Source organism: Leptinotarsa decemlineata, unplaced genomic scaffold (assembly GCF_025532065.1).
Source record: "Leptinotarsa decemlineata unplaced genomic scaffold, Ldec_3_MD MMD2_tig00026316_RagTag_RagTag, whole genome shotgun sequence".
NCBI lineage: Eukaryota > Metazoa > Arthropoda > Insecta > Coleoptera > Chrysomelidae > Leptinotarsa > Leptinotarsa decemlineata.
The window spans coordinates 3,008,707-3,034,168 of NW_027412685.1; the positions used below are offsets into that span (position 1 = coordinate 3,008,707).

The window sequence follows — 25,462 nt, forward strand, 5'->3', positions numbered from 1 at the left end:
ATTCTTTTGAGGGTGAACTGACTCACAGGAATCAGCTTTGCTTAATTGAAAAAGTAATTTTCTTCAAATTTTTCATGCCTAGTACCAATTGACTTGTATTGAATTGTTAGGTTACCTTGAATTTGTATGTATTGTATAATTTTTCGGTGAAAAAGAGATTTTATTTTCCATCTAAATAAATAAATATATAAATAAATTCATATAGTTGAGTAAATATATAAACCGATGTAGAAGAGAATGAAGAAAACACAACATATTTATATATTTATATATATAAAAAAAATATTTTCTAAATTTCTAAACTAGGAATTTCATATAAAAGTTTCACCACAATTCAAAGGAATCTATTAATCAATAAAATAACCAAATCATCACTAAATCTTTTTTAAAATATTGAAATCAGAATCACGTTCTTAATATACATCTCACTTTTTTTTTTACTAAATGTCAACTATTTACAAAACTAATCCAATTACACTTAATTTATGGACTAAAAATTAAAAAAAAAAGGTATGTATGAACATCATTTGCTAAAGTTGCAATCTAATTTGGTCACCAAATATATAATTTCTATTAACAAACAGTTTTATGGTTTAGAAGTTTTGATATTTCTCTTATTTTCATTTCATGAAGAAATTAAATTGCACTCAAAATATTTTGCACAATCACAATGATTATACAATGAATATTATTTTTACCAGTCTGACAGTTTCTGAATAAAAAAGAAAAATGCAATTATTAATAAACGCGATTATCATTGATTTGTTGAGATCTGGGAATATTTTACATCAGCCTTAATTTATTCTAAATTTGAACAAATCCGTGAACGTTTTTTTTTCATCTCATGATTACAATATAGAAAAAGTACAAAAATGAATCATATTCCACAATTATCACAATTGCATAATATAAGATTTGAATAAACTTTGAAAATAAAGTACTCTAATAAAAACTAAATCTAGTTTGATTTCGGCGTCTTTTCTGTTTTCCATATTCGTATTCTTTCTTTCAGGTCATCCGCTGCAAATGAAAGTAATTGATTTTATATATATTCGTAAAAAAATATTCATGAATTTTGTGTAACTGATAGTTTATAAATTGAAAAATCAACATATTGAATAAAGTAAATGTATAATAAATTGAACTTGAAGAAAAAATTAATAGTTTTAATCTGAGTAAGGTTTTCATTCTATCAAATTTGTCATTATTCAGGATTGATGACTGTCATTTATTTCAAGTGTTTCTCAAGGTTTTTCACCGAACAGGTGATTTGTATCTCCAGCAGTACAACTACTGATTTTCTCTTTCTAATTTTTTATTTATATCTCTGGGGTCGGCACACAATTACTTCCTGTTTGTTAATTACTGGTAAGGTTTTCATAATGAGCCTCTTAATGCCTCTCTTAATGGTTTATTTTCGTTATCGATTGAAGCAGATGGCCAAAATTTATAGACCATTTGATTTTCGCTGCTCTTTTGAATTTTTTTTGTGTTCATGAATTTCGAGGGTTGCTTTGTAGAATGTATTTATACCTTAGCCTAAACCATGTGTGAACAAATTATAATCATATTAAAAGTAAAGTGAAAAGAAAATATTGGAAATTAACATTTTTATAAAACCAGCAAAGTGAATTTTCAAAGGGGGCCAATGAGCAACAAACAGTCTTGATACCAAATTATGAAGGATTAGAGACAGTGTACCGTAGTTGGTGTTATGACATTTTATACTACAGATTTAATTATCAAAACTTGGGTAGCCTCAAGTTTGATATGATATTCATTATTCAAAGAATGTTCAACTACAGCTACAAGTTTGTCGTATGCACCTTTGTTTTTGCCCATATTTTCATGGTTTTGATGTAAACCCTCCACAAGATTAGATTAGATTTATTTATTAAAATGGAACAAATGTCCTTCGTGAACCATCATATATTGTCTGTTCGTGAAGGTAATTCTATTTTTACCAAATATAACAGATACAACAAGCTATATACTCTGAAGATTTGAAGACACTGTCGAATAGTGAGGAATATTTTGGGGAAATAAATTGTTTTTGTATATAGATGAAACACAATAAATAAACTTCACAGGAAAAAATCATACATCAAATGATACTGTGAAACTTTCAGGAATCAAGAGTCTCAACTGGAAGCAGCATCAAATAGATATCAGTAGAAAACTAGCCAGAATTAGTTATGAGAAAAGAAGTATAACAAAAAGTACTGATCACTGCATCTGTGGGGTTCTTACATGGGGTGCAATCTCATCATCCAGAGATATTTTTGTCTTGAAGTCTAGAAAGTTATCAAAGAGGTGGAATTTAAAAAACATAGCAACCATATTTTTATTGAAGTGGCAGTACCAACACTTGCTTCTATCTATATAACAAAAGCTATATTGCATATAAATATAAATAAGAATATAATTAAATATATTACAGGTTGTCAAATTCATGTTTAAAAAATCAGAAATGAATATTTGTTGTTTACTAAAGAACAAAGTGACAGGAACAGAACACCAAACATACTACTTTCTATCAAAAATATAAAACAGCCTATTTATTGATTGGAAATCCTATTGTGGGAACAAACTAACATTAATGATGGTTTTCATGATGGGTTGATAATTTTAATTGAATACATACTGTGTTTTTCTTTGTGAATTGTTTATATGTCAGATTTCTTAATTATTCATATGACAACAAAATATGTTAGACACCTAAGATTTTATGCACTACTGCACAACATAATTTGCCTAATGCAAATTATGTATATGATGGAATCGGCTGATACTTGATGAAAATCCATAACTAACGTATTCCAAAAACACTTTATTGTGAGATTTTCACTAAATTGTTTTACAAAAACGCAACACGTGTTTCGCCATACAATGGCTTCATCTGGCGTGTCTTTCAACGTGAAAGACACGTCAGATGAAGCCATTGTATGGCGAAACACGTGTTGCGTTTTTGTAAAACAATTTAGTGAAAATCTCACAATAAAGTGTTTTTGGAATACGCAAATTATGTAGTTTCTGTAACAGAAATTTGTATTTGAAGGTGAATAAAGCATTCATTTATCTATCTATGAAAACGGTTCACCAATAGACAAGGAATATCTAAAATTGTCTGTAGCCTGAATCAAATATCATTCTAATATACTTTTTCTGCATTATGAAGACTATGGACCTTCTCCAGACAATGATGTTGCAGCTAATGGTGCTATATACCAGTGCATAATATAAATTAGCCTAGGAAAATTTGACTTGAGTGTGTTGTTTAGTTTTTTGCAAACAGCATCTATGTGGTTATTGAATGAGATTTTATAGTTGAGTTGAGTATTGGGCTGAGAGGATTTGTAAACCCTGTAAAAACTATTTTTCTGTAACCGATCTAATTGAATTTTGGAATTCAGAAGCTGGCCAGTAATATAAGCGCTGTGAAAGATAAAACCAATTTTTGTTTTTCACTCAAAATAAATGCAGGTCTAAAATTCTGAGAAATGACAAATATATATTCTCTTCCGATTATATTCAGATTATAAAAAGTATAACATTAAGAATAATTCACACACCATAAAATATTCTTACCTGGAATCAACATATCCTCAGTGAGAACCTGTCTATTGAACGGATCTGTATTGCTATTCAATAAATGTCTCATGATCACAGATCTTTCCATTATTTGACCGCTTGGCAGAAGTACAGGGTCAGTCATTAAAGTGTCCATTAGGGGATCTTTAAATTCGTCAGGCGCATCCGCCAACCAATCCTCAGATTTCTGGTTGTTTTCCACAATTTGGAAAGCTTTCAAAAATAAAGCTTTGAACTGTTCCAGCTGAACTGGTGTTTTTATTGAAATTCGCTCTAATCGAGCAGATGCATCCTCAAAGAGCTGTTTTCTGAAAGATCTCTGAAAAATTCAACAAAGTTTAAGATACTGTATATACTTTATGAGCGATTTGATAATCCACCTGATTATCAACTATAGTATTGATTGGGTTAGGGTTTAATTACAAATTATCACCATTTAATTATTTCTAAGACATTAAAAAAGCCTTATTTTTCTAATTTAATTTCAGATTGAGAAATGTACATTTTACTAAGGATGGATCCAAGATTTAGTTCTAGGAGGACTATATGGAAGCTTAGATAGGGTCTTCAAACAGGGACTTCTGAACTTTGATAATTGATAACAACCATCTTGTTGAAGCTACATCTGTCAAATTAGTTGTCATTTATTCAGTCGGTTTTGCAAATCATCATGCAAATAATAAAATTGTTTTATCAAAATGGGTGTTCTGTTCGGGCAACGTACAGACCACAACTTGGCAAATTTTGCGTCTTGACTTGAGCCTGCACCTGCACAAAAGTCAACTGGCCCAGGAACTGAAGGTAAACGACCATAGACAATGACAGGTGTTCGCTGAATGGGTTCAGGGGCATTTAGCAATTGATCCTAATTTTCATCAAAAAATCATCTCCAGCATTGAGTCCCATTTCTGGATGAATTAGTATGTGAACAAAAAAATGTCGAATTTGTGACGATACCAATCCACGTGAGATCTAAGAGCAATGTATCCCGAAAAAGTCACTGTTTGGTGTGAATTTTGGGCTGGCGGCATAACCGGTCCATATTTCTTTGAGAACGTTGGCCAGGCAATCACTGCCGATGACTACCACTATAGTCGATGATTATCAACTTCTTTTGGCCTGAATTGGATGATCTGGACACCAACAACATGTGGTTTCAACATGACGGCGCCCCGTGCCACACCTCATGCCACGTGGAGGTGATGTAAGATCTTTCTTGTGAGGTTTTTTCAGTCGCAGGTGTATGCGAATAAGCCACAAACCACAGCGGTCCTCAAAGCCAACATAACCCATGCCATCGGTCAAATGCAGCCTGATTCATGCGCTCCACCCAGACAATAACCTATGGCGTACATTTGAACGATGTTATATTCCATACATAATGGCATCAATAGGGATTTCAAACGAATAAAAAATTTCGGTTATTTCTCTCACACATTTTGTTTGGTCATATCAAACTGTACCCGAAGTCCTTGATGAAATTCCCACCAGCAATTTTTTTTATTTCAAGGTTACAGATTTTTATATATCTGTAATGCATAGATTCAAAAACTATTTGTAATTACAACATGATTATTATCTCACTGTGACAGAAAATAAATAACTCATACAGTAGAAAACGTTCATAAAAAACTAATCTCTCCTAAAAAATATAGCCCTTTTTATTTAAAAATGTTCGTATTATTGATTTGTACAAAAGTATCATCAATTTTTTTTATATAGAACACTAATTTGGTTTGCAATGGGAGTTGTAAATTGGAATTCATGAAATATTTTTATAAATATTCTTGATAAATATAATTTATCAATTATAAATAGGAACAAATGACTATATTTTTATATATCTCCGCCTCACAATCTAAATATGTTCATCTGTTCTGATCAATCCTGAACAGAATTGTGTCAAAAGAATGTTCTACGTTTTTAAAAAGAAAAAATTAGTATCTGGTGCATTAAACAACTATTCTATGCATACCTAAAAAACACTTCAACGTGAAAATTCCACTCGACATTTTACAAAACTGCGACATGTGTTCCCCTATACAATAGCATCTTCAGGCATCAGAATAATGACTAAACAAATTCTGAGTAATGCCTTTATAGTAGTGTGAATTCAAACCCAACTCTATTATATAGTTAGATGTTTATATGTACAAATGATAGTGAAATTAAATTTCAAAATAGTTTTTAAAACGATAGAAAAAAGTATTTTGCAAAAATTGCAGTAGACTGTTCAGGCTGCCTGAACCTGTTAGTTTCGTGGACTTAGATACTTTACAAAATGTAAAATAATTTTATACAAACCTCACCTCCTGTAAGAGCTTCAGCAACTCTATTCTGTTCCAACTCTATTCTAGAGTTAGATGTTTATACGTAACAATGCTGACAAAATTTAATTTCAAATAATTTTTATAACGATAGAAAAAAGATGATATTGCAAAAACTGTAGTCAAGAGTGTTCGAAATGTCTAAACCTGTTAGTAATTAATAAACTTCTCTTTTTTCGTAGACTTAGATACTTGAAAATATAAAATAATTTTATACGAACCTCATCTCCTGCAAGAGCTTCAGCAAACTTATCACAATCCAAATGTAAGTAAATATCTACAAGTTGACTGAGTAACCTCCTAGGTTCCCAACCATATTTATCGGGATTTCTAACCTTCAAGTCATTGCACTTTTTACCGCACAGTTGCTGCAAGTTGAAATTCAGCATTGAAGCCAACCTGAGGAGAAAAAAGTTTTCTTTGATATCGATGACTTCAACAGGAGTGAAATATCTTGAGATCACCTCATACTTAGATGATCTGTAACTTGCTTGAAATATGGAATTATTATATATAGTATCATTATTAACTTTCATAAAATCGAGCAGGATGCTCTTCCACCACAGATACAACAATTTTTTAGGATATGTCAAAATATATTTCAAAGTTAACTTGTTGTGTGCTACACAGTACAAAATTCTAGTAAATTGTTCTTTGACAATGAAGATAAGCCGTCAGGTTCCATAGTTGTAGTAGAAATTATATGGGCAAATATTCCATTTATTACAGAAAATTGCAAATTTTTACAAGATTTGATTTTACTGAAGACACGTATATATTACACCAAATAATAATCATTTCATAGAAAACTTAAGAAACAAACAATATTTTCCCATTCCATAGTTATAGGTTACCATTTGATTAAAGTAAGAAATATAGAGACATTACCTCATGAATAAATACCACTACAAAGATAATGATTCATTGATTGGTGTATATTTTGCATATTTTAGAATAAACATCATTCTTCTATTTTGTAACTTCTACAAATGACTAAATTTATTTTTTAAAAATCAGGCAGAATAGCAGCAGTTGATAATTTACCAGCTATTCTTGAAAAAAAGTGAATTTTCAAAAATATGTTTTTATAAATATATCTCCTCTTTCACAAATGTAAAGCTTTTGCATGAAACGAACCTCAGCATCTACGTCAGTATGTGTTTTAACAAAGGATTGTTTATGAAGATCTCCAGGTATACAAGTACAGTTATTGTGCAGAGTTTTTTCAAACACAATTAAAACCTAATATGAGATCACAATTAACATGAGTGGTTGTTTATGGAAGTGTACAGGATGCAATGTGATTGAAAAATTACAGGTTGTCGTAACGTCACCGCAAGAGGAAATTAAACAATTAATGAAGGAAACAAGAAAATAGAAAAACAAAAAATTAAGACACTGAAACGTTAATCTATGAAAGAGCTGAAGGATAAGAGGAAAAAATTCAATTATTATAAATTTGATGAAATAAGTGATGATTTGAAAAGTGTAAAAACAATGGTCCCTACTGTCCCTAGAGAAAACATGAAAAAGACAAGGTAGACCTCAAAATAATAAACCAGCCCCTTAAAAAGTTCAATATTTGTCACAAGATAACTCCCTTGTAATACTCAAGAACAAAAAGAAACTGAGAAATGTTCCATATCCACGGAACAAACGAGAAGACAATAAAAATACTCACAGAAAATATGGCGAGAAATAGATTTCAATAGGAAAAATCGATGAGCAAAACATATATATTCATTATGTGAACGACATTCCTCGTGAGAGTAAATAAAAAAACTAAGTATCAGTTTATGCCATATCAATATAAGATCAATTATTCCCAATTTCAATGATGTCAAAAACTTTGTTCTCAAAAAAAAATTGTTATTATCAGAGTCTTGAAGATACGGTTAGACATCAAAAAAAATGTTATTATCAGAGTCTTGAAGATACTGTTAGACCTGTAATACCCAGACTATTTGTAAGCGATTCCCGATTACAATCTGATTATTTTGGTTGGTTTCCTGGTTTTGCTGTGATCTTCCATGGCAGGGAAAAGAAGAGGAACACCAGTGAAGAGAAATCTCAAGGCACTGTCCATCTGCCATACATAGAAGGTGTCACCAACCGAATCGGAAAAATTTTAAAGAAGAGGAAAATTAACATTGTCTTCAAACCAATGAAGAAAATATCTGAGTATCTGAGATCAGCAAAAAACAGCAGAGATCCACTCAAATCAGCGAGAGTTTACAGGATTCCTTGTAACTGTGGTAAAGTTTATATCAGTCAGACAAAAAGAAGTATTGGTACCAGACTAGTCGAGCACAAGTGGAGTAGCCGATTGAGACAGATTGAGAAGTCTGCAGTTGCTGAACATGCTTTGTCAGATGGGGAACACAAGATCCTTTTCGAGGGCCTATCAACGTCGAATCATTATTCAACAGGAATGTATTTAGAAGCCATTGAAATACATAAACACCAAGAGAACTTCAATAGAAAGGAAGAGAGAACATATCTACAAACGATGTGGCAGACAGCTCTGAAAGGTGGCAAAACTAAGCCAAGTTACACAAATTTATTTTGAAACGCAGTTGGTTATTCTGATGGTGGTAATAACATAAATCTATTGATCGTTAGTGTCACTATTTTTCGAGTTTGACATAGTGACACTGAAAACCTCACCCGCGAAAGTCTAAACCATTTTGTCTATTGATCGTTACATGTGTATCATTGTTACATGTGTTGGCGACAAAATTTATGTTGAATTCAATGATACACATGACATGAACAGTAATACAGATCACCAAATGGTGTACTGTACAATGAAATTTGAACGTACTCAAACTTTAAAATCTATTGAAATCATATAAACTCAATACATTTAAATATCCCCACCGAAACATTGAATGCAGCCATAGTGTCACTCTTCGATATTTATGGACTACTTTGCACAACCAAAATGAAAAACTATCAACCGTTCATTACATATAACTCAAAAAATAAAGCTCATACAAAATTTATCAAAAGTAAATTTAAAACTGAAACAATATTTTATAATAATGAAAAATCTTGTGAAAAAAGCATATGAGATGGCAGTCTAGTTTTTATGCACCCCCATGATATGGGTATCAATGAAGGGGTCTGCTGAAAAAATACTAAAGGTTAAATGACAGCAATCTGAATCCAATATGGTCAACTCTCAAAGATGGTAGACTATGTATGAAGGAAAAACATTCAGAATGGCGGAAATCAATATGACTGTTTTACCAATTTTGAAGAGCTTTAACTCAGTAAAGGTTTAGGATAGTTTGGTCATTAAATGAAATGAACAGACTGAGAGATATATCCAGCAATAACTTTAAAAAAAACAAATTAATAATAAAAATTGGTTAAAGATTTCATTTACAAGCTCTAAAAAGAAGAAAAGAAATGAGACACATCAATTTTTATTTTACAAATTTCTACCCAGTTGCGCTTCTTTGGGAACATGCAAGCCTAAACCTTTTTGTAACAAATTCTTAAATATTTGAAAACAGGATCTCTAATAACATACAGTAGATATCTGTGATATTTGAAGAACTTTACAATGTAACAATTTGTTGACTAGTTTTCAGAATTTATTACTGCTTCATATTGTTCTAATTTATTTTTTCAAAGACTTTGTTGATGAGTTGAATTCATTTGATATAATATTTTATCATCCAAAGGAGGGCTGGTGTGGGTGCTCATACCGAACATTTCATCTCACTGTACACATCGTAAACCTTGGCAAATTCAGAATATCTAAAGAAATTATTGAAGTCACTTTTGATGATGTTGATATTTTTTGCTGTGTGTTAGAGTTTGTTAGAGTAATTAAAACATCTGTGAACCAGAACGCAGCCCTCACTACATATAATTCTCCTTTTCACTCAGTTCTAAGATATGGAATAATATCCTGGAGCAGTGCATCAAAATATCATCTGGAAAAAGTGTTTACCCTGCAGAAATTTGCTGTAAGAGGTATAACTTCTGCCAGATGGGATGAAACTTGCCGTCCAATATTTAAAAATCTCAAAATAATGACACTGTATTCAGTCATTGTTTATGAAAACCTACTACATATTCGACTAAATATAAATAATTATACCTATCGTACAGACATACACCATCATGATACTAGAAATAAATCAGACCGCGTCATGCAAGCAAATAGACTGAAAAGGACTGACAATATTGGCTTTGAGCTATACAATACTCTGTCACTAGACTTTCGCAATTCAAGATTTAAATACTTTCTGAAGTTTTTCTTAACTTAAAATCCCCTGTATGATATCAATGAATTTTATGGAAGTGTCCAATTGAATAGAGATTCCTTCAATGTGGACACCTAAATAATAGGTATGTTCCCAGTTGACTAATATGTATGTGTATTGTAACTTAACACAAATGTTTGTACTGAACTTCTTAACGATCTTGATATTCTTGATGATCTCGATATAATTTTTTCAACCTTATGATTATCTTCTAATTCTCAAATTCTACTATGTAATGTAATTTGTTTTAATGAGTATGTCTTCGTATTTTTTATTTCTCAATTCATGACCACCATTGATTGTGGAATCTTAAGATGTATATAGCCTGATTTTATTTGCGCCATTCGTTTTGACATGTCTATAAACCTTGTGTTTCTCAAGACTAATAAAGATATTATTATTATTCTTATTTATTCCACATAAAATTGAATTGTATCTTTAGAATCAGTGTCTTTACCTTGTGATATTATTTTGAACTGATATATTTTATGAGTATTCTAACAATTTTTGCAACAAAAAAAATATAAATTTTATTCAACCTTCTGGAATTTTCACAATATAAATATTATTTTGTATACACTCTCAATTTACAAAACCCTTTCAATGTTATTTTCTAAAAAAAATAATGAAACAATTTCAATATAACCCAAGTAAGTGTACCTTTACCTGATAAGAAGAATTGAATTGTTTTTATTTTCAAGGTCTTGTGAAGTTATATCCCAATTCAACACAAGGCAAGGGTTATACACACATTACAACTATTTAACAACTCAATATCCTTAATAGATATTGAAACTGTATAAATAAAAAAATTGCAAGTTTTTGAATGTCACTAAACAAATGAGATAGCTCTGAATTTCAAATGATATTTTGCAATAATACAATTTAAAATCTGTGGCAAGTACTCAACAAAATATAAGAGCCTTGAAATACTTAAAATAGGCTTACCTTTCAACCAGCTCTTGTTTCAAGAATGGTTCCTTGATATCCACTGTCAGATAATGAAACATATCTACCGTCTCCCGAGCTAAAGTCAGATAAGAACGGCATTGTCTTTCATCAGAATTGAGTTGCCTCATTCGACTTTGTTGTTGCTCTGAAGGTAACTTTGACCATTTCTCGTCATCACTAATCAGTTCTTGCACTTCATGAATGCGTTTGAGTGATTCCAGAGATTCATCAAGTAGGAAGGTGGTGTCATTCATCAACATGTTAACAAATTTCACAAACTGTAGGCCGCTTCGAGATTCGTTGATGAGAGCCTGGCGATGGACGGGAGATGACCACATTTCTAAAATAAAAAAATTCGCCATGATTTATTGATCTCTGGAAAGACGGTAACAGGGGCCTTAACTAAATATGTAACATTAGTTATTAACAAAAAATTAATATCTAAAAACAAAACAAAAAAGCCAATCACCTGATCAAATGTATTTTGGATTTTCTTTTGTACTGATTTTTAGAAATAATATATTCTTTTAGATTAGTGTTATTCATGATAAATGATGATCCTATTATATAAAATAGATTTTTTCATAATTTGTATTAATTATATAGGTTATAAGATTAGTTTACCTATTTGGATATTTCTATTATTAATTTCTCAACGTTACATATGATATACTTATATATAAAACATGAAATGAATCTTTGAAATTACCAGTGAATATAAATATACGTGCATATTTCGTATGCAAACATATGCATATAATATAAAAATATATCAGTAAACAAAAGCATCAATACAGCCCTAGACTGAAAATATTTATAGCTGTTAATTTCAACCATAACTTTGAATAAAAAAGGAGAGATAGTTAGTAGAAGACAATCTGTCTGTTCACAATCTGTTTTTCTGTTAACCAGCTATCGCCCTCTTACAAACGACAACCCTCAACTTGTGAAAACTAAGGATTATGGAAGCGTTAACTTTTAACGTGCGATTCTCAGCAGGAATCTAACTTCAATAGTAAAATGTGAAAATTCAAGATTTCTAGGTTTAAAATATAAAAAACATATAATAAAAATAGTTTATCAAGTTTATCCTTGAAAATTATAATATATACTAAGATAAATGAAGCCATAATGGTAGGTAAGAGGATCAAACAACTTTTCTGAAGACATTAAAATCTCATAGAAAAATCCTGATTTGAAATTGTTATTCTTTATATGGTTCTTGAGGTAACAATTCAACTGCGTATGACACTCTTTCAAGTCATAGGCCAGTTTGTAACAAACAAGTTATTATTTAATGAGCATATGAGAGATATAGGGATGTAATTGAGTGAGCTTGTGATGTAGAACATAAACTATGGTTGATAATATTTCAAGTCCAAGTCCCAAAAAAACTTAAATATAGTCAAACGAGCTAACAGAAGTAGAACATACATGAATATTACTGTAGTTTTTTCCCAACACCAAACCGTTATTTTAACACCTCGACACGTGTTTCAATCACCAAGTGATCTTCTTCAAGAGGAAGATCAAACTTTCAGACATATTGGATACAGTATCTACTACATCTTTTGATGTAGTAGTATCTACAGGAAGAGAAAAACATATGTTATCAGTATATAATATGGTTAACAGACCATGTTTCAGATGAATGTAAGTCATTGACATAAATTAGAAAGAGAAAATGGCTCCTGTGGTACATCCTTTTTGGTAAAGCTTCCCTGACTTAAAATATTGTGGTGATACACCCTCTGTGTTTCTTAAATATGATTTAATAAAGCACACATTGATTTATTAACTTAATTCTTGACAATTAAGTGGTCAGTTCATTTGTTGAACAATTGAATTGTTATGTTGAAGAAGGAATTATTCAAGTAACACTTTATGGTGAGATTTTCACTGAACAGTTCACAAAACCGCAACAAGTATTTCACTATACAATGGGTTCTTCAGGTGTGTTCTTGAATCTCAAGAACAAGCAGCAGATTCTCTAAAAATGTAGGTTTAAAAATTTTAATTCTTTAGATTGTGGAAGGTTATAACCCTAGAAAAGCAGCAGAAAACCTATTTCACAAAAAAATGGAAGAGAAAACTTTCTCCCAATAGTATATAAAAATGGAAAATTTTCAAAAAAGGAAAGACATTTGCATTATACCTGGTATTCTATTTTAAAACATGAAATTATTTGAAAAGTTACATATTCAAAACGAGTTTTCATAAAACCTCTATGAAGTATAAAGAAGTTTTGATTTGGTATTAGAAGCAAAGTCCTTTTATAAGCTTTCACAATGAAAATAATAATATTAAACATTTCAAAAGTTCTCAATCTTTGAAAAACCTTGTTAGAAAATGAAAAAAAAAGTCAGGATTCAACCTCTATTGTGGCGAAAGATGGAATTTAAACCTCTGGCTCAGAATGAATTCATTAAAAATACTTTTCCAACACACAAAACTAATATTTTTCTCTGTATGTGTTTAACTAAGTTTCCAACATTTCCAATATCTGTTGTGGAGCATGCCATTTAAAAAATGCCAGGCTCCACTACAATACTATTTTGTTCCGTTTTTCAATAAAACCTGATATAGCACAATACTTACCTGATATAATATGAATACTTACTTTTGAGGATTAAACTAATATGATAACGAATAGAAAACTTATCATAAAATTCCGAACTGGAACCTGTAGTTTCTACATCAGTGTAAAATTTCATCAGCGAGCTGGGTAGAAAGGTTTGCGAGATGTGATGATTCATCAAACGCATGTATAGAACCTCGCACCTCGGCTGGATCGAAGGAAGAATTACAAATACTACTTCAACTAATTTGGCAACTAAATATGGATTTTTGATCATGTGAGAGGAACATATTGTGACCAAGAGCCAGGTTATCAGAGTGTCTTCCATGTTATCAGCAATTACAGTTGGGAAATATCTGAAAAAGAATATATCATCAAATACAACATAAACGAAAATAGTAACAGATGCAATTTTTTTCAAATTATTTTTTTTGATGAACAATCACACATAACAATGGCTGGTTACATGTTGAGTTCACTTAGCATGGTGATTGTGAAATACGTTAAAATAATAAAGCCCTTTTAAATAATATGTACAGATATATGAATTACATGACAGACATGAAATGAAAACTCTCACTTATGTGAGAGCCTACGGCCGAACTTTGACTTTTTACTACATTTAAAATTAATAATACTTGTGGATTTATGTAAACATGTGGTAAATGAAGTCATATATATAATATATGTTTAAAATATGTTTTTCCGTTAACCAGCAGTCGCACCCCTACGAACGACATCCCTCAGAAGTCAAAACTTGTGAGAGCTAAGGACTAACGAGGTTAACATTTATAATAATAATAATAAAATTTATCGAACAATTCATATAAAAGTACAAGGTATGATATTCAGTTAGAATAAAGCACAATGAAGGAAGCGATAAGTGATACATGAAAACAATATCCACTCTACAGTATATTGAAATATTATTATAGTTCTACAGATAATTGGCTTTACGACCAAAGTAGTTGAAACCGAAGGAAAAGTTATTCACAACGAAATAAAAGTTTTACAAAGTGCCATTATATTTGTAATCAGTAATCTACATCTATTGAGAAAGATGAAAAAATGTCATGTGCTACATAAGATATTCACAGATATTGAATCTATGTATGCTACAATAAAATAATTATAAAAATATATACTCACTGCAACGCAAATAATAAAAATTCTGCTATGTCCTCAACATACCACTCTGGCATAGCGGCAAATGCTGGAGAAGATGGTGGCAGTGGTAAATCAGGTACTGTACTTCCAGGAGGAGTATTAGTCATAAGACTCAAAAGGAATTCGGATACAGAAGTATAAAATACTAAAGATCTTCTCATCAAGTTTTTATCCAGAAGACCAGCATCTGCACAAGCTTTGGATCTAAAAAAAAATATTAAAAAAAAAATCAAAGATAACCTCAAAATGAAATATTTCATATATAAGCCATTCTGTTAGGGAAATAGATTATCAGGAATGTTAGGCAACAAGTTATTCTATCCTTGACATTGATGAAAATGTTTAATTTGTGACATCTCTTCACAACACGTATTTTGTTTATTGTGATGCACAGAAATTGTAATGAGGGAGTTTGGAACTGTAGACTACTATGATCAATTAACTCTGTAACTTTTGGTAATATTCATGTCGTCTCATTCTTCAGACTTCTTGAATTTGTTGTAAAATATAAACGATACATTGTTGTTGATGTAGAATGATAATAAACTGTTTAGCAACTTTATTTAAAAAATGAGGAATATATGAGGAAGATATTCTGAGTTTATGTACATTATTGATGTGTTAGAAACTACTTGTATTCAAAAACTAAAAAATGATTTTTCATTACCTCTTACAAACTAAATAAACTATGACCATTCAACATTGAAGTGTTGAATAGTCATATCATATTAATAACAATCCTGGGAACAACAATGAAAGTTTTGAAATTTTATTTGGATGAGCAAGTGAAATATGTGGAATATAAACAAAGAAATTCTCAATGACTTGAGCAGCTTCTTTGATTGAAGCTTTGAGAAGGTTAAACTAATCTTCAGCACTGTCACAAATAGAGTAAGTTTAGTATCTGCATTCAAATCAGATAATCGATGGCAAAAACACAATTACTAAAATATTCTATAGGAAATGAACCCCAATTCATTATAAACAGAATATGTTCATTTCAATTTATGCCACCTTAGCACAGTAATCAATAAACAGTAAAATCTCCTGTTTCAGAATTATCATCCATAAATTTTAATGTATCAATGAAAATCCATGGAATAATAATTTGTTCAAGTTACTCTTCATTCTACAAATCATGGTAATATTTTACTGCAGATTCGAAAATTCATAAATAGGCGGAGCTGATAAATAAGGGGGGCAAAAGCTACTTCCCCAGTAATAGATAAAAACCTAAAACAGATTTTTGTGTAACTTGAGATATATTTGAAGAAGTTAAGATTTATTTTAATGTATCCATCATCACAGTTCTTCTCAATGTGGCTTAACAGAGGTAACGACAGTAACATTAACAGAATTGAATAAGTTCAAATATTTCTTCAAATTATTTTCGTGTTATTACAATATGTCTGTAACCAGGCGAATAATGGTAATTTTCACAAGCTGGTTTGATTATAACAATACCGGATAAATTGTAAAAATATCAATGAACCAACTATAAATTTATATAACTCAAAAATTATTTAATGAATCGAAGAGGTTTTGTATTAAAGTGTATAATATTTTTAAAATTCTTGCAAAGCGCTTTCGACTTTCGTCATCATCAGTGCTCACTTGTCAGGCAACAGGAAGTATCAAGATAAGTGAATTGTACATTGTAATATTTAAAATATATAAAACAAAGTAGGCTTATAGCCAAGAAGATACATTTTTGGATTCAGGCCATGTGGTTCAGTCAAAGTATCTTATCAAATAAGTGTATTCAGCTTTTCCAAATCCTTTCAAAAATTATTTATTTTATTGTTGAAAAAAATGTTGTCACTTAATATATGACAAATAATTTTTTTTATGAGTATTGTTGTTTTTTATCATTTCTTTCAATCTTTAATATAAACAAATTTGTTTCTTGCAATGAAGGAATACTTAAGTTATATATGGAGCTCGATCCTTAAGCATACCCAGAGTCTGATAGATTCTATCATGAGCTAAACGTCATAAGTAACCTTGAAGGTTTGAAATATTTAAGGAACATTGGGGACCTATTCCGAAGTGTCAGACTCTCTTAGCCTACTTGATTCCACTTTAAGTGATGTATGCTAGTAGTATGTGGAAAACTACAGCTGCCAAATTCAAGTTAAGCTTCACTTTTTGAGAACTTTCTCATTTGGAGAGGGCTAATAAACCAAGACAATGATAATTACACTCAAATATAAATTATTCCATGACATTTATCCTAATGAAATCAATAATAAATTATTTACCAGGTATGTTGGATTTGAACTAGATAATATGTAACAATTTAATGAACTTTTTAAATTATATTTGGAAAAAACTCAAAATTCACAGTTTTTCCAAAATTACAAAAGATTCTCAAATGCAAAATAGAATAACAGTGTTTAGATTTATTATTCAACCTCATTTTGAATACTTCTCATCGATGTAAGACATTAAAATGGTTATCAGTATCCCAATGAATCCATGGTTTTTACCTACAAAATATTTAATCCAGAGCATTATAATCTTTGGAACCGAGACAAGAGTCTTTCATCACAAAAAAGCCTTCTTATAGAGGGAGATACACATTGTTAAATATGCCAATGCAGTTAATATTCAGCTGGTGTGCATGAAAATTTGCACCAAATAATTTTGACTCTACTGAAAATCTGAAAAGATAGTTAGTTTTTCGATAGCAATGACTCAATTTTGAAGTAATGTACAATGGCATCGGCGTAATAGTGACATTTTGTTGGCATTGAATGTATTAACTGTATTAATTTATGAAAGGTACAATCATCTCAAAAGAAAGAATCAAATGATTACTATGACAGCATTTCTCTTTGAGAGTTTCAACAGTGCATTACTTTCATTACTTTTGACACTAAATACTATGTATATGCTAAACTATGCATATGCATTCATTATCTGTAATTTAATCGTGTAGTTTATTGCTATAGTTCAGCATGCACAAAAATATCTCAAAAATCGTAAGTTCATGTATGTAGGGATTTCATGTATATTAGGGATTTCAATTTCAAAAAATCTATTTCTTCTCCATATACATTCAGTCACTGAATTATTTCATTATTGAACAGCATTAAAAATTTTCTCACCTATTAAGTTTCTTAACTTGCTGTTTCCATCTCTTTATAAATTGTTTATTTCTATTGGCAAAAGGAGAGTTTCGCCATTGTGCCTCGGCAGCTACAGTCTCATCAAGCAGTTTCTGTAAGTCTCTGATGGCCCTTAATCTTCTCTGATATTTTTGTAATGCTGGCAGAATCGATAAGTGATGGCAGTGTAAAGTCAAAAACCAACAAACAGTGGAAAAGTTAGGTGTTTCAAATTTATTACTCCATTCTGAAAGAATAGAATTTCAATATCAATTATGACTTACATAATAATCTATTTTTTTTATAATAATAATACTGATATTCTTCATTGGTTTTTAAAACCTGTAAGGACACATAAAACAAGTCAAAGGTAGAAAGTAAAAAAGGAATTCAGAGATTTAATTTAATACTAATTATTATCTAGGTACATTGAAATAAGTAAATAACTCAAAAAAGATCGGGCACATTTTATTCAATGGTAATATTCAGATATTCTAACTGTAGTTATCCATACTAAAACTAACTTTTTTGTTGTTACATCAGCACTTTTTTTGTTGACTATTGGAAAGTTTTTTCATTATTTTAAATATCCACTTTGCCTTTTGTCAAAGACATTTTACTTATCTATTAGAATATAAAGTGCCTGTTTTAACAATAACCATTTTTTTATTATAAAGATTTTTCCAAGAAGTTGGGTCTCTCATTGAAAAAAAGGGTTAATGAAGCAAAAAAAGTCCGCAGTACATTGCAGAAAATGCGCCTAAATGGTCTGTCTATAAGTAGTTTTGAAGTTCGAGGAGTCAATTTGTCATCACCTGAAGACGATTGTAGGTGCTAACAATTTTAATGTCGTGAATAACTGTGATAATTCTCTTCTACCTTTTTCAATATAATCTTCCATTTTCAATAGTATAAAATTTTGAGTGGAAGTATACATTTTCCGAACCAAAGGCTTACAAAACAAAAATTGTACAGGAAGACATATGCTTGGCAGAAATGTCAACCTCACAATAATTTTTTATGTTTAACCCAACCAATATGACTACCTGTAGATTGTAAATCATAGTACTTTTGACGAAAAATAAATCATCATTCTATCAAATGGTTGATTTGGCACAGAAAAAGTAATAAGAAAAAAATATGCTTTAACAACAATTAGCAAACTAGCAAAATTATTACTATTCATGCCATCACAAAATTATCTATTAATCTGTTCTGAATATTGTTCAAAGGTCATTTTATCTCATGCAATTTGAACTTCTTTTATAAATTAGTAGAGTTTCATGAAAAGAATATAAATAAAATAAGTATAAGCTGGAAAAAAATTGAAACACGATGAATTTCATCTTCAAGCACTATGATTAAGACCAATCAAAACAAAGTCAATAATGCTCATGTCCACAAAGAGGTACTTCTTCCTAACTACTCCTAAAACTACAAATACCAGTTGATAGTTGATGTTTAGTAAAATATGTGATTTGTATGATGCATTCTTGATTGGTGTTTGGTTTCATCAGCAGTTGGCTGAGAGCAATTTATGAAAAGGTTGTGATGTGGGTACAATTAACAATGTTCAACTGTATGTTCCTTTCAATAATCATTATTAAGCCACCAATTGTAGCTGGAACCACAATCACTCAAAATACTGGCGCTGATGATACCAAATGCCATTCGAGAATGCCTAGGATAGTAAGTTTATTATTTATTTATTTTATTTATTTATTCAATGGGTAACCCCCAATTTTTAAACAATATATTAAACTTAGAAAGTTACCTATTCTAGTATCTACATATCTAATGAATCAACCTACATAAAGAAAATTAAAATAAAATTGTGATAAAAAAAAAGTCTTACAAATCTGAACCACGCAGAGTATATCTAAGAGTGCTCTCAGAGATATGAAAAAAATCAATATCGGTCCTATTAGCATTCGATTGAATTCTGGACAAAGAAGAATATTTTCCATAATTACACCTATGACAGTCGAGACTGAAAGTTTGGTTGTTACGTGTCCTTCTCGGGGGGAACATGCAGATTGACTTGACAGAGAAGAGTTGGGCAATTAATTTCGTTGTTCAACAATTTATGTAGGAATATTAGGTTTAATGACTTTGAAAAGGAAATACTTTTACATTTTTGCAACATTGACATCCATATAATTCATCTTACACCAATCAGAAAAATATTTAAGGTCCATTTGAATTTTCGCACAATCCTGCAACGAATCAATTGCTCTAAAAATTTTTAGATCATCTGCAAACATCAGTATTTCACAGTGAGTGATTTTTTCTTTGATATCATTTACAAAGATATTGAAGAGAAAAGGTCCCAAGTGACTCCCTTGAGGTACTCCTGAGATAACAAGATATCTTGTGAGAGATAAATCCTTTAATTTTCACAAACTGTGATCTATCACAAAGATAACTTGAGAAACAGTCCAGCAAAACTCCCAAAAAAGCCAATTGCCTTTAATTTTTCACAAAGAACTTTATGGTTCACGATGTCAAATGCTTTTGAAAAATCGGTGTAAATTACGTCCACTTGTTGTTTATTTTCCAGAGCATTCAAAATATACTGGGTGTACAACAGTAGATTTTATTTATGTCAGCTTTGTTACCAGACTTGAAAATTGGCGTTATATAATTTGATTTCCAAATGAGGGGGAATTTTCCCAAACTAAGTGAAACTGAAAATAATAAGAATAATAGTTTAGCTGGTGTAAATCTACAGGTTTTCAGTAGCATCGGTGAAATGCCATCTGGTCCCGGACCCTTATATGGATCTAATTCCGATAATTTTTGTAGGATAATTTCTAAGGAAACTGTAAAACTATTGATATCAATTGTTTTCTCATAACTTAATATTGATATTTCATTATCTTTATGTGGTCTATAAACTGATTGAAACTGGTCTGCAAATGCATTAACGATGTCATTTCCATTCTTATAAATATTATCCCCGCAGTACGTAGTATCAGGAAAGCAATAATTTTCCCGTTTGTTGTTAACAAAATTCCAAAATCTTTTCATGTTTGATATCAAGTTATTTTCAATTCCTTTAATATAATCATCATGACAAATTTTTGACGCCAGTTTGCATCGGGCTCTGAAATCTGAAAATATTTGGTAGTCATCCCAAGATTTACTAAGTTTATAGGCTTCATGAGCTTTTTTCTTTTCAATAATGAGTTTCTTCAAATCATTGTTGAACCAACGGGGAAATTTTGACTTAGTTTGCCTAACATACGGTACAAAGTTATATATACCCTCATACAAAAAATTATAAAAAATGTTTGTAGCCGCATTTATATCTGTTATATTTCTTAAATGATATTCTCATTCAATACCAGCTAAATAATAATTCAATCCAAAATAATCAGCTTTCTTAAAATCAAAGTAGAAATATTCATACTCTAGTTCCTTATAATTATTCACTATTGATAGAGTCATTGTTAATGCTGGGTGATGAGCATCGTATGGCAACAAGCAGTCATTACATACCTCTATGGTACAGTTGTGTGGTTCCTTTGCAAAAATCAAATCTAACATTACACCGTAACAGTTATTTTTATCATTTACTTGAAAGAGATTTTGAAAAGAAAAACTATCAACTATTGCTTGGGATGCATAGTTGCTATTATCAAGAGTTGATACCCCTAGCTCGTCGTTAAACCAGCTTATGTTTGGTAAGTTGTAATCACCCAGTAAAAACAATTTGCATTAAGGAAATCTTTCAATTACGCTATCAACACTAGCACAATGGTCCACATAAAGATCCAAATTTGATGCTGGGGGTAAATAAACAGCTCCAATGATGATCTCATTATGACCGATTTCTGATAAAACAAAAGTTTGTTCCACATTTTGCGCTTTTACGGCAATGGATCTTGAAGGAAATTTATTTTCAACTGCCACAAGAACACCACCACCTCTAGATTTCGAGCATGTTAAAGGAGATCGATCTTTTCTATATTTAGTGTAGCCTGTTAATCCAATTTCTTCATCATCAATGCTATCATTCAGCCAACTCTCCGCAAAAACTATAATGTCGTAGTCAGTTAATGCTATGTATAGCTCGAGGCCCTTAGTTTTGTTCTAATGCCACGTACATCTTGATAGTATATTTCTATATTACTATTTTCATTGAACCGGTTACCCTTCTTTAGTTTTTTATCACAATTTTTGGAGATCCATTAATGTATCTTATTGTAATATCGTCCTCCCCATTCGCTACTCTAGTACTTAGTTGTTCTCTTATATCCCTGAGATGATTTCGTTGTTTTATGGTTAGATCTGAACTAACTCTAACACCTGATTGTCGAATTCTAATCTTGTTTTTAAGAATTTGCAATACATTATTTAATTTTATTTTCCAGTCGAACTTTAATGGGTCTGGTAGTATTATTTGGTTTTCCTACACGGGTGACTTTCTTCACTTCAATATCCAAGCCCATACTGAAAATGATTTCTTTAATTTTATTGGTATCATGGTTTATTTCATCACTAATGGTGGCAGCATTAGATTCTGGAATATTATATACCTTCAAGTTCTTCACTCTTTTGCGACGTTTTTCTAGTTCGTAGATCATGGTTTCCATGGCAGCAGCTGGATTTTGATAGGAATCAGCCACTGGAATGGAATTAATTTTGTTGACCAGCTCATTACCCCTATTCTCCAGGGTATCAATCTGCTTCTTCATAACTGGCACAAGCCGGAGACCTTCTAAACATCCTTCGCAGAAAAATTTGAGTACTCTTTTTGTCTTTAGAACCATACATTTTATTTCGGATGCAGTAAGATCGGCACAGGTATAAGATTTTATGATGACATCCATCACAAATACAAAATTGATCATCATTGATGACTGACTCGCACTTGTAGCATTTCATATCAATTCAAAATATTAAATTATCTACGCCACTGCAAAGATGAGTTAAACTGATCGCTCTGTTTTTATACAAGAGACAAAAACAACACTGTTTTTATCAAGTGCCCAAGATTTCACACTCTGAATGGCAATATTTTTTATATTATCCAAATTTATTGTATTTGTGGATATTTTTACGAAAGGGACTATTCACCATTTACTAAAGAACTAGGGCTAAACTATTCATCAAAAAGAGCAAATTGATTTTAATAACATATCACCGAGAAATAAATGTTTTTATAGAACTTCAGAAACAGGTGATAACTCTCTGACTGACAAATACTATCTACTATTATACAAAATGAGCCTTAAGGAAGCCACATTTGTAGATATTGTAGTTATGTTCAGATAAGTAACAATGTATGTCACATCACTAAGAACATTTCAGCTAAACAGTTAATCAAAAAATCAAAGATGTTCCTCAAGCCCAAACATAAAGATAAAATGTGACAAACATGAATTACTTGAAGAAAGATTAGTGAAGAATACATATAAAATGTGAACTAAGTAAAAAAAGATGGTATGTTTAAATAACATCATTACCTAATTGTTGGAGCCAATCATCCACCTCTTGAGATGAAAACTTTAATCTGGTGTCATTGTTGATATTGATGAGAGCCTTAGGATGGAAGGGATAGTTGAAGTCCATCTTGTTGAGTTTAATCTTGATTGAGAGAAGTTGCATAACACTCACTAAATTCAACATGAATCCATCTCCAGCCAATGTTCTCTCTTCCATTCTCATTTGAGACCTACAAAAATTGCTTAAAGATTGCATAATAGGAAAATAACATATTTTTACCTTTTCTCGTTAAAATTCAAAACTTTTGCCACATAATTTAAACAACTATCTCTGCTTTGCTGATTGGCCATCAAAAAGTGGAAAATACGGTGTTGTAAACTCCTGGTATTTTCAAGTTCTGATTGCAATACTTGAATCAAGCTTTTATCGCTCGAGGAGTTACCTGAGAAAAATTTTTCAGCAACTTTAGGTTCATCTTCAGCGAACACTGAAACACTTAAAAATGGTCCAAGGAATGAACATCTCATAATCTCTCGACCTGGTGCTGGAGTATATGGATAAATATTGAATTGTGTTTGTCTTGTAATGAGAGTACATATAGGTCTTGAACCACATCGTATATCTGTCAATTCAAAAAGTGTCTGAAGCGGAATACGATGTTCGTCACCAACTATGGTGGAATGTTGCATCATTTTGAAGAGATCTTGTAAAACTGGGCTGAATATGTTACAAAAAAGTTGCTCTTCAGAGTGTGTCCTAGTTACTAATTCAGTCAGAAAACCTCTGGGTACCGACTGTTGGAGAATGGGATTCAGAAGTGGAGATTCCATTCTGAATACATTTGGTACTATATAACCTGAGAAAAACACAAAAATATGGATTAATACCAAGTTAATATTAAGACAAGGCAAAAAGAGGTAAAGTCAGAATTGAGACTGAACTAATGAAAAATTTATAATTTCAGGATGTTCATAATGAAAAATATTGAACTATTAAATGAAGAAAAGAGAATTGAAACTTTCTATGTTTTTTACCACTTTTACCACTAACAATGTGTAAGTTTGAAAATGTCATTATAGGATGAAACTGCAGTAACAATAGTTACAAATGAAAATGGTGAAAAACAGAAGGTTTCAATTCTCTTTTTTTCATTATGATCTCCTACCACGTAATAACGGCTACATCCATCAATTTATTGAATTATTCAATAATTTTGAGAATGGTCAAGGCTTTCGCGATCGTGGTTTTCAGTGTCACTATTTTTCGGGCTTGAAGGCAGTGGATTTTTGAAATTTCATCCTGACATAATCTTAGAGATTACCTCAGGATGTATAAACATCTGAAGAAGCTTGCCACTTGGGCCAGCAAAAAGTCAGGAGGAAATTCTAAAAATTCACGGCCTTCAAACCCAAAAAATAGTGACACTAATTTTAAAAATACAGTTGACTCGCGACAGTCCGACACTATGTGACCGCGGGGGTGTCGAATTACAAAAAATGTCAGGTTACCAAAGATTAGCTTTATTTAATTAAATCTGCAGTGTATATATAAGCTTGGAAATATAGTTAATGATGAATTTTTATGTAATATTTGACTAGAAAAGATTCAAAATATGTAATGAAGTCAGACTTTAGTTTTTATAAAAGAAGAGAAATTTATTTAATATTAAATCATAACACAACATGAATCGGTTTTACAGGTTAAGGCAAGACCAACTAGATTAGTCTGATGACGGCGCAGCGTCAGACTACCGAGCGTGTCGGACCGTAAAGTGTCGGACTATTGCGAGTCAATTGTAATTGATTTTCCTAGAAATCACTTGCTATTACATTGCTAAAAATGATATGTTGAATTCATCTTTTATTATTTGCTTCAAAATTTTTGGAAGCCGCTCGAAACAGTCCTTTTCAGTCCACAAATTGTTTTGCCAAAAAAGTGATTCAAAAGCACATTTGCATGCTTCCACAAAAAAAATACATTGCTTTCACTGCATTTCTTGAAAAGTAT

The 25,462-nt window shown here is 31.1% G+C and overlaps 1 protein-coding gene across 1 annotated transcript in view; it reads right to left on the bottom strand.

Annotated features, from left to right (window-relative positions):
• Positions 1 to 238: 238 nt before the first annotated feature.
• Ube4B (Ubiquitination factor E4B) overlaps positions 239 to 25,462 on the bottom strand; it is a 30,700-nt gene continuing 5,476 nt past the window's right edge. The window contains exons 4-12 of the mRNA XM_074181846.1: positions 23,735 to 24,311; positions 23,476 to 23,684; positions 18,005 to 18,251; positions 14,877 to 15,098; positions 13,770 to 14,083; positions 11,147 to 11,489; positions 6,140 to 6,317; positions 3,589 to 3,910; positions 239 to 1,020 (exon numbers count right to left, since the gene is read on the bottom strand). Coding sequence (XP_074037947.1) covers positions 959 to 1,020; positions 3,589 to 3,910; positions 6,140 to 6,317; positions 11,147 to 11,489; positions 13,770 to 14,083; positions 14,877 to 15,098; positions 18,005 to 18,251; positions 23,476 to 23,684; positions 23,735 to 24,311 — 2,474 coding nt within the window. The 3' untranslated portion in view covers positions 239 to 958. The remainder of the gene's footprint in view (positions 1,021 to 3,588; positions 3,911 to 6,139; positions 6,318 to 11,146; positions 11,490 to 13,769; positions 14,084 to 14,876; positions 15,099 to 18,004; positions 18,252 to 23,475; positions 23,685 to 23,734; positions 24,312 to 25,462) is intronic.